The sequence below is a fragment of the Saccostrea cucullata genome, unplaced genomic scaffold (genome assembly GCF_032062105.1).
Source record: "Saccostrea cucullata isolate Sc308-1 unplaced genomic scaffold, CSIRO_AGI_Scuc_v1 ctg355, whole genome shotgun sequence".
In the NCBI taxonomy this organism is placed as follows: Eukaryota; Metazoa; Mollusca; class Bivalvia; order Ostreida; family Ostreidae; genus Saccostrea; species Saccostrea cuccullata.
The window spans coordinates 140,589-150,966 of NW_026939235.1; the positions used below are offsets into that span (position 1 = coordinate 140,589).

Genomic DNA, 10,378 nt, shown 5'->3' on the forward strand with positions numbered 1-10,378 from the left:
ATGCAAACATTTGTCAGAATCTCACAAAAGATGCCACTGTTTGCTTAAAACATATGCGATCAAAATGTCTTTCCAACAGAGATGCTTTAAAACAATGCTTGTCTGGTGCAGCTTTGTGTGGTATATTATTGTCTGGGAGAAAAAAAGATATTTCAGAACAACGGAAGCAACTGGTAGACATTATTTCTGAAGTTGAAATCAAACAATGTGATCAGAAACCACACACCCGATTTTTTGATTTTGATACACTGGAAAAACAAAGAGAAGTTGAAAATGAAATTCTTCCTAAAATAAAAAGCAGAAAATTTTCGTTAGAAAGGTTCGACGAAAGTCCTGATCAAACAAAAAGTGATGAAATGAATGTCAAAAGAGCTGCTGCTTTTTTTGTTGTCCCTGTTTCTCAGTGGGAACCAAAAGTTGCCGATTTGTCCTTAACAGGAAAAGCAATAAGAATCCTTCAAAAGATTGAAAGTCTCATGATATCAAACTCGTCAAAGGCGAAAACAATTTGTATAAACTTTTTTGAATCATATGGCTCACATTTCCAATTAAACATGATTCAGTTAGGTGGAATTTTTGAGATACAAATTGCATACATTGAAAGAAATAATTGCCAGGCTACAGAAAAAAGAAAAGAATTCATAGATCGGGTTTTAATGACTAGGCATCTTTGCAAACTAGGATGTCCAGATGTCGGTACAGTTTTGAAAAGCAATCAAGAATTCAAAGAATTCAAACTTGTATCAACAAGAAGTTATCAATATGGAGGGGCCTACCCCGTTGTTAGTTATCCTCTTTGGAAAAGCACATTATCTCACTGTGAAAGATCCTGGACTGTCGTAAATAAAGAAAAACACGAAAATGGAGATTATGTTGGGGTCTGGACGTTGATCGAGCATAAATGTGAAAGTTTCAAAAATCCTAAAAAATTAGCAAACTTTGTTGCTGCTGTTTGGACGAATCTTGTTAATCAAAATGAAGACCGAGATTTTTGCGATCTTATTGAAAAATGGAAAGATAGCTTTTTGAAGAAGAGAGAGGCCTTTGCCAATGAAAGTAAACTCCCACAAATGGATGATTTTTTGGTTCTTTTACAGCAACTTTATGAAGGTGAGTCAAAATTCGGCTTTATGCCTATCCAGAAGACCATGATAGACTGCGAAAAATATCTGCAACCCTTCTTAAGAAAACTGATGGATATGAAATTCCAAGGCTCTGAGGAAAAACATCAGCTTTGGCATGGGTTTTTGAACTTAGCAAATAAATATGGCAATTGTAGACGAGAATTTGTGCTGGAGATTTCGACATGGCTGCGAAAACATGTGTTGAGTGAATTCGTTGTATTGCCTTGTCCATTCCATGATATCAGAAGCACAAGTTGTGCAATGGAAGAAATATTTCTCCCTGTGGTGACAAATATATTGACACAAGAAATATGCGAAGAAGAAGCATTCTTTCAGTTTTTGACATCGACTTTACAAAAAGCTGTTTCTTGTGCATTGGAAAAGTTACTATCATCTGGAAATACACAACAATACCTAGCCATGTTTTCCAATGCATTGACGCTAGGTTATGATATCAAAACAAAGAAGATCAAAGAGACTTTGACAAAAAGTGTCATTCAAGAGTATTCTGTGAGGTGTAAGAAGTCTCTTATGTTAATGGGAGCTTATACGTCTGATTCTTCTTCTATTAATCAAGCCAGGACTCTACAGAGCATTATTTTCCAATTCATTAATAAAGGAGAAAAGGCTGCGTGTTTTAGAGACATCATTCAAACGATAATAAAAATGGGGCTGAAATTAGATGAAAGTATATTAAATATTGTTTGTGGTCAAACCGATACTGGACTAGAGATAATTTTGAAAAGAATGATGCAGATATCAGGAATTTCTCTTACTTACTTTGAAGGAGACAAAAGTGAAGTGTATAGACCCCTCTATTATGAGGATCTTGTATTCGAGCATTCATCATCCGTTGAGCAAAAACCATTGTTTAATATTTTAGCAAAAATGAATATGACTGAATTCTATCCAGAGAAAATGAGTCTCCAAGACGTAATAAAAATGCATGAAAATCAATTCACAGAACCATCATCGTTTGCAGAACTTCCTTGGGCTATGCTTGGAAAGATAATTGCCATAAACTTTGACTTTAGGGAAAAGGTTTTGCACGATTTGCTTCAAAAGCTTGAGCAATCACACCCTAAAAAATAAGAAGAAAACCCCAAACGGCAGCTCATATCATCCCGAAAAGCAAAAAGACAAACAAATGAACAGTATCATCCTACAGACGTTTTTCTTGCATTATTCCAGTGTTTGGATCCATTTCTCAAAAGACTAGTTGTACAGAAGATGCAACTTTGTCAAGTTGCTGTGCCCTTGGTGTACTGGGATTATGAACAGGAACTTTTCAGGTTTTCGTTATGGCCTTTAAGGGAAATTTTCATTGATAGTGGATCTGAATCTGTTGCGACAAAGCAAATGCAAACATTAGCTTTTATAAGAATTGGTGATAAAAGAAAATGCTCAAAATCAAAATTGATAAACCAATTTCTGAGAGGTCAAAACGATGAACACAGTACTTTCTTTCATAAAGACTGCTTACTTGGACATTGTAAAAGAAGTTTTGCTAATGGAACCATCGAAGCAAGTTGGTATATTCCAAAATCAAATACAAAAAATGATGACTCTCGGAATCCAAACGAGAAAGAAAAAAAAATTGAGCAACCCCTTACAATATTAAATCTACGAGGAGATGCATTTTCCTTTCCGGAACAACTTCACTTTTTGACTAATTTTGCTAATGCGTTGGTGCTTATTATAGACTACGAAGACATCGAAAGCGAGAAATATCTTCCCGTTTTAGCACAAATCCATGCATCTGAAGCTTATGTTATTATAATCACAAGTTTACCTCATGACGATAATGAAACGGAACAATTTATTCAGATGTACGAGGAAAAGACAAACCTTTCATATGAGAAGTGCTCAATTCTTTCAACAACATCAGAAGGGCGACATTTAAATGAAATTGAAGTGAAACAGTTTTTAATCAATGACATTTATGATACACTTCATCATAAAATCATGGTGTCTCTTGAAGAAATAAGTGAACGATTACCAACAGATTTCTGTTGTGATGAAGAGTTATCAAAATCGCTTTCAGGAAAACAGCTTTGTGATGAAATTATTTCCAAAATAGAAGGAAACCAATGGAAAAGAGAACTAGAGAAAAGGGATATTCTACCACTTCAAGGAGAAACTTTATGGCATGAATGGAGTAAGGAGCAGAAGGAGGAACGCCGATCAGGAAAACAAGAGAAAATTAATTTTAACGAACCTCACTTGGAAAGGATGCGAATATTGAGGATGAAACAAATTTGCATTTTTGAAGAAACATCAGACACAATGGCCCGTTTCGTACAGATTTTACTAACTTTAATTAATGATAAGCAGACAACATTATTTTTCCTATCATGGTTGCGTCAGTATATGGACAGTCGATCTAGAACTATTTTGCCTTGTGTTTTGAACTCATTGAGGAAAGCCTTTCATGAGTTTGAGTTTATAAGATCACAAAAGGGAGGAGAAAATGCTGATGAAAATGAGAAAAAACTGGCACAACTCAAGGAAACTATATCTATTAAAGAAAAAAAATTGGCACACTCTTCATTTGGATTAGAACACTTTTTCAGAGAAATGGGTCAGCTTTTTGAAGCTTTCATTTACTGTAAAGATGATTTGCCTTGTACAGTTACTGAGAAAACAAGAGAGGTTATATATTCATTACCTTTAATTGCCGCAACACTTTTATGTTGGGGACAACCATTAGAAGTTATGGATGGCGATGCTGCTAATGTTCCTCTGAAATGGATAGATGCTGTATTTCATGAGGTTTCAAAAATAATCGGTGAAAATAAACGTCTCTTTGCTATCTCAGTTTTAGGTATCCAGAGTTCTGGAAAATCTACTCTTCTAAATACAATGTTTGGTCTTCAATTTGCTGTTAGCGCAGGAAGATGCACGAGGGGGATTTTTATTCAATTAGTGCCTGTAGATAAAAAAAAATCCTCCTTAAAGTTTGATTACGCAATGGTTATTGATACAGAAGGTTTGCGTGCACCTGAGCTGGCTGGAGAAAAGGTGAATCATGATAATGAACTTGCAACTCTAGTTATTGGTATGGGAGACGTTGCCATTATAAATATTAAAGGAGAAACAATCGCAGATATGGAGGATGTTCTCCAGATAGTTGTTCATGCTCTGATTAGATTGAAACAAGCAAATGAAAAGATAAATTTAAAACAGTCTTGTGTATTTGTTCATCAAAATGTTTCAGCCCAGGATGCAGACAAGATGACGATTCAAGGAAATCAGAAAATTGTTAACAATTTGGATAAAATGACGAAAGAGGTAGCAATTGAGGAACATGTAGGAAATATCAAGTCATTTCAAGATGTTATCAGCTTTAACCCAATCAAACATGTCAAATATATTCCTGATTTATGGCATGGCACTCCACCAATGGCACCAGCTAGTTCGCAGTACAGCACAAGTGTTACTGAAGTAGCTAATTGCATTCTTACAGATCTGACAAGTGATAAAAACCACAGTTACCTTTCCTTTCAAAGCACTAGAGATCATTTGCAGAGCCTCTGGAACGGCATTTTGTATGAGAATTTCGTCTTCAGCTTCCGAAATGTACTTGAAGTAAAAGCATACAGCTTACTGGAAAATAAATTTCAAGAATTAACTTTTCAGCTCGATGAACTGAAATTAAAATGGTTACATGATAATCTTCGTCCAAAAATCAGGCAATGCGAAAATGTCGAAGACCTTGAAAACAAAGAATCTACACTTTTGATAACGTTTTCAAAACTAATTGATACAAAAACTAAGGCAATAGCTGAAGAACTAGAGCATTTTTTCAAAGAATCAGATTTATCCGATTATATGGTCCACTGGAAAGGTAGAAAAGACACTGAACTTGACACAACGTCTCGTGCTATTATTACTGACGTGAGACAAAAACTTTCAGTTGAGAAAGAGAAATGCAAAGCCTTAATGGAAAGCAACGATCGCATACTAAAGAATCAGAAAGAAATTCAAAAATTGGCCACAGATTTTGCAAAAACGGTAAAGGGGAAACAGAAAACTCCGTCAGAGGAAGAAATAAGAATGAAGTTTAAGGAAGCCTGGAAAAAGTGGGTAGATGATATAGTTAAGAAGAATCCAGAGAGCGATGTTGAAGATGATATAAACAAAATGAAAAGTGATACTGTAGATCTGCTCTACGACAGGTATAGTAAACATGAAGGGCTATTAAAAGAAGGTCTAAAGGCGCAGTCCGTTGAAACATGGGGGGAATTTTATATATTAAGGAATTCAATGACGATTGACGATATTAACCCCAAATTTATTTCAGTTCATTCCAAATGGGAAAAAGTTATAGAATTTGTGTGGAGAGAAAAGTGCAGGAATAGAGCCCATCAATTCATCAATTTAGTATTTACCAAAGTTGATATGTACGTCACAGATCTTGAGCCTGATAACGAATATGATCCTACAATTTTTAGTCAAATTCTTAGGATTGTCACTGATAACTTTCAGGCACATTACAGGGATTCAAAACATGGATATACATTGACAATCCCCCTGGAAATAACAGTAGCTCTTCATGTTGCAAGGTTTTCTGTGTACCGGTTTTCGGAAATGATAAAAGCTTTTAAATCAAAAAGCAGTTTACGTTCAAGAATTGAAAGTAGTCGCAAGGAAACAGAAGCTTACTTCGTTGGTATCTGCACGGCAAAGGCAAACGAAGTAATTGTTTCTAATGTTTTCTGTTTGGAAATGAAGCCTTTATTACAGGAAAAAGTTGAAAGGGAATTATATATGCATATTATAAAGAAAATAGCTTATACATTCCAATATACAAAATATCCCCTTATTAAGGCTATCCTCACAGATCTTGCAGAAAAAAAAGATTTTGAAAAGTTTATGCAATATATTACCTGTTGTGAATCATATTCAAAGTTATGGATAACTGATTATACAAAAACTCACTTCCGCAAGCTTGTAGAAAATGGAAATACATATTACGCAGTTTTTGCAATGGAAGCCTTGGGAAGGATGATAACCGAAATAAAAAAATCTGTAGAAAAAGCATCAAGTGAACCCAAATCCCCACTGAATGTTGCAGAATGGATAAAAAATTTTCTGTTAGATTTAGAGCAACATACTTATAATTTTTCTAGAGAGCCCTTCCATTCCATAAAAAATTTGGGTATTAAAAATTTCAAAGATTTGTCGTCCGTAATAAAAAAAAATCTTGATGACATTCAAGAGGAACTTAATGAAATGTTTAAAAAGAGTGATATAGAATCGGTATCTTGGAAGGATGAATCACCTTACAAAGTTATCATGGAAAAATTGTGGGGATGTCCGGAAACATGCCCCTGGTGCAAGGAACCCTGTGCTACTACATCTAGGTTTGACAAGCATGAACATTTTTGTGTACAACACCGCCCACAAGGTGTTAATGGAATTCATAGCGAAGGAAGTGAAGAACTTGTATTAGAAAATTGCAACTATCTCATTGAAACTGATATGGCCCTCATATGTGGTGACTGGTGCAACTGTCCTAACAAGGATTCGCAGATATATCATCCATACAAAGACTACAAGAATCAAATCCCAACATGGGATATAAAACCCTCACCGGAACTATCGAAATACTGGTATTGGTTCATTAAAATATATGGAAAACGCCTTGCTAAGTTATACGATTTAACTCTTCCTCGTGTGCCAGATGAGTGGAAAATTATAAAACGAAAAGATGCAATTTCAAGCTTAAGCTATGTTTGAAACTGTATGCTGAATTCTCTCCAATCTTTAAGTTTAATATGTCAAATTGGAAATTAAATATTTATGCCATGTTCACACGGATGGATTTATTTGAATAAAACATTAGTTACTGTGAATTTAATCTTAATGGGTACAACGCCAGGAATTATTGTGAATTAATTAAATTTGAATTAATAGACTCTGTATTAAATACTTCGCGCATCAACTCGGTTTGCATGCTTAAACAAATCAAATTTTGATCCATGTGTTATGGTTAAATCAAGTTACATGCCAAATTAAAGCGTTTGGATATAGATACTTATGGTATTTTCGATTGTTTAAAACATAAAATTTCTTTCAAAACAATTGGAATAATTTATTCGACCAATCTCCAACCTCTTACTGTTTCATTTCCGTGAATTTTGTATAATTATTCTACCTCCAAAACTTTAAAATAAATGTAGATTCTTTGACAAGGTAAATTATATTTTTACATTGTTTGGGTTTTCTATGTATAGGGTTTAGAATTGTTTATGACCATTTTTATAATATATATTTTGCACATCCTTTAGCTAGATTAATTTACATTTTATGATATGAGCTATTGTTTATCGAGGTTTAATTGAGGATGCATGGGGATTTACCCTGGGTTCTATCACATACACATATGAAATACAACTGGGAATAAATCCCCGTTCATCCTTGATTAGGCCTAGAAATTAAATTTATTTGGAGTCTGTTTTGTCGACGAAAAGAAACCAAAATACCTTTATGCAAAACTGTGACTTTTTTTTCGAAGAAAACATGCTGCAGTACTTAACAGTTTACCATCTAAAAAATCAGTTGCATTAAAAGCAGACACTGTTGCAAATCATTTGCTCAGTAATTATTGATACTGAATTGACACCGGATTGCCTGAAAAGAGAATATTCATAATTTGCGTTTACACTAGAAATGTCAGAGAATGTAAATTATGACAAGCCATACCTTTATGCATGAGTAATTTGATTTTTTTTTTGCTTCTGCATATTCATTTTTAATACACAATAACGTCTCTTTACTACCAAGGGATTTTTGTATAAGTGTTGAAGGTTATTCATGCATGTAGTTTTAGTTATTATATTTTGTCATTTTTGTCTTTTGTAAATGACAATACATGTATTTATTAAAACAGATTTCATTCGGTTTTCCCAAGAATAGAAACTAACAAAGGTGAGGTCCAGGATGGAATAATTATCAAGCTTTAATTTACTGTAAATGCATTATTGGTTGATCTTAACTTGTTGAAAATCAGGCAGAATTTGTTGGTTATGCTTGAAAATTGCATTTAATATGTTTCTGAACAACGTATGTTTATTATTTTGACGTGCATATTTTCTTACGAAAGTTTTTAAATTATGTATATGGATTTTATTTTTAGCATCTGTTTATGTATAAATATTTCTTATGAATTGAAACCAAATCATATGATTACGGGTTTGAGATATCTGTATATAAGACTTGTAAGAAGAGGCCATCAAAAGAACAACATTTAAAAGCAAGGATATGATACTAGTTGACAGAGAATACCACCTTACGTGTAATACCCCCAATTTTGATGAATGTCCGGGATCTAAACATTTATATACAGTAAGGCCTGAGTGATAACATTACATATAACTTTTTTCAAGATGTGTTTTGCAAAGTAAATATGTTTATGTTGTTTATTTGTAATGAAAAATACACATAAAATTAAAAGGAATTTTCTTTTTCAGAATAACATAATCATTGACTAAAAGGCCTACAATCTAGAATCCTTCACAGCTATTGATTTTGGTATCACTCATGAAGATGATGTCATCAGGTATGTACTATATATAAAAAATTGAAGCGAAAAAAAAAACAGAAAAAAAATCTGCACTATACCTAAAATATACAATTGACAATTTATTGTTGATCATTAATTCTTTATATATTCATTAAAGAACTTTATTCGGTAATATCCAATATTTGCCCCCCCCCCCCCCCAATCAAACTTTGATGGATATATATTTAATTAAGTTCTTTAACAGGGGAGTTATTGCTGACTTCAAAGCACTGAATATTTTCATAAGTAATGACGTCAAATGTACGTAATGACGTCACAAACATGACGTAAATTTAAGTGTTTTATGAATTCTAAAGAAAAATGTACATATTTCGTCGATATTTTAAGTACAAGTCACTGAGCGCATGTGTGTTCAGGATCAATATTTTGATATAATGTGTAAAATGATAATATCAATGAAATAGGTCAATATTTTTGCTGAACAAACTTGCGCTCTATAAATTTTAAAGCTAAAATTGTTGAAATTTTGTCCATTTTGTCCTCTTTCTGAAAAAGGATATAAAATCGGACTAGTTTGTGACGTCATAAAAACAAAAATTGTGAATACATTGCTTTGACACTATAATGTTTTCTGTTAATTGATATTTCTCGATTTATTTATTGAATTCAGCACCTTTCTGGAAGTTTTCAAAATTTGACTTTTGAGGGGGCAAATATATGCAATATACCGCATATAGTTCTTTATTACTAATAGTAATCCGTAAATATACTGTAGTTGAATAACTGAGACAAAACACAAACTCTTGAATTAAAAAAAAGAAGTGGGAAGGGCCATAAAAACGAAGAGCAAGGTAGTTTTAATACAAATTAAGCCCTGTATTTTTCTAAAATACAAGAGGCCCATGGGACTTATAGGTCACCTGAGCATCATGCAACAACTTTCCAATGATTGGATTTGATTTATGTTTCAAACCAAATGCTATGGCATTCACAATTTGAAAAATGCACCATTGCTCATCATAACTATACACTTAGCAGTTGCTTAGTTTTAATACTTAATATCCATATTTAGGGTAGGGTAGGGGAACAAAAATGCATTTTAATTAATCAAAAATATTCAGCAATAATTAGTGGTGTCCCTACCACACCTGAACCCCGGATCCTAGATCTACACGTTGCAATTTTTTGGAAAAGGTGCCCTTGCTTATAAAAATGTTTGATTAATACCAAGGAGCAGATTTCAAACAATAAATTCATATTCAGTATACAAGGAGAGCCCAGTTTCCTCTCCCATATTGTACCATATTGTACCGCTGACCCAGGGGCCTTCAAATTCACAATTCTGAAAGAAAGGTCCTAGCACATCATAGCTATAAAGGTAGTTCATCTGCTTAATACCCAGAAGCAGAGACGAAAAAATTCAAAGATTTATTGTATTTTCACTATTTAAGAAAAAGAGCCCCACCCCAACACCAGAACCCCTTACCCTGGGGACTTAGAATTAACAGAGAAGAAAATTTTCAAACAAATAATCCATTTGCACTTTTTACTCTATATCCCCTTTCCCCTCAGTCACGCATGTTAACGCATATACCATTTCCTATTTCTAACACAAAATCACGTATATACCGTTTCCCCGCAATCACGCATTTTCACGCACTTCATTTAATCCTTAATTCAATGCCAATTTCCTTCTATTTTATACTTGCAAAAATCTCATAAAATA

The 10,378-nt window shown here is 33.6% G+C and overlaps 1 protein-coding gene across 1 annotated transcript; it reads left to right on the plus strand.

The window, feature by feature from the left end:
* Nucleotides 1–554: 554 nt before the first annotated feature.
* LOC134252603 (interferon-induced very large GTPase 1-like) lies at nt 555–6,866 on the plus strand. The gene is made up of 5 exons (XM_062735100.1): nt 555–2,165; nt 2,316–4,568; nt 4,764–5,302; nt 5,579–5,822; nt 6,372–6,866. The coding sequence occupies exons 1-5, from the start codon at nt 555–557 to the stop codon at nt 6,864–6,866; spliced, it is 5,142 nt and encodes a 1,713-aa protein (XP_062591084.1).
* Nucleotides 6,867–10,378: the final 3,512 nt, after the last annotated feature.

Excerpts from the sequence above, each read along its gene's own strand:
- LOC134252603 (XM_062735100.1), top strand. The coding sequence starts at position 555 with ATGATTCAGTTAGGTGGAATTTTTGAGATACAAATTGCATACATTGAA. Across the intron at positions 2,166-2,315 it reads ACTTTGACTTTAGGGAAAAG|TGTTTGGATCCATTTCTCAA; the intron begins GTTTTGCACGAT and ends GCATTATTCCAG. Across the intron at positions 5,823-6,371 it reads GCACGGCAAAGGCAAACGAA|AGTGATATAGAATCGGTATC; the intron begins GTAATTGTTTCT and ends ATGTTTAAAAAG.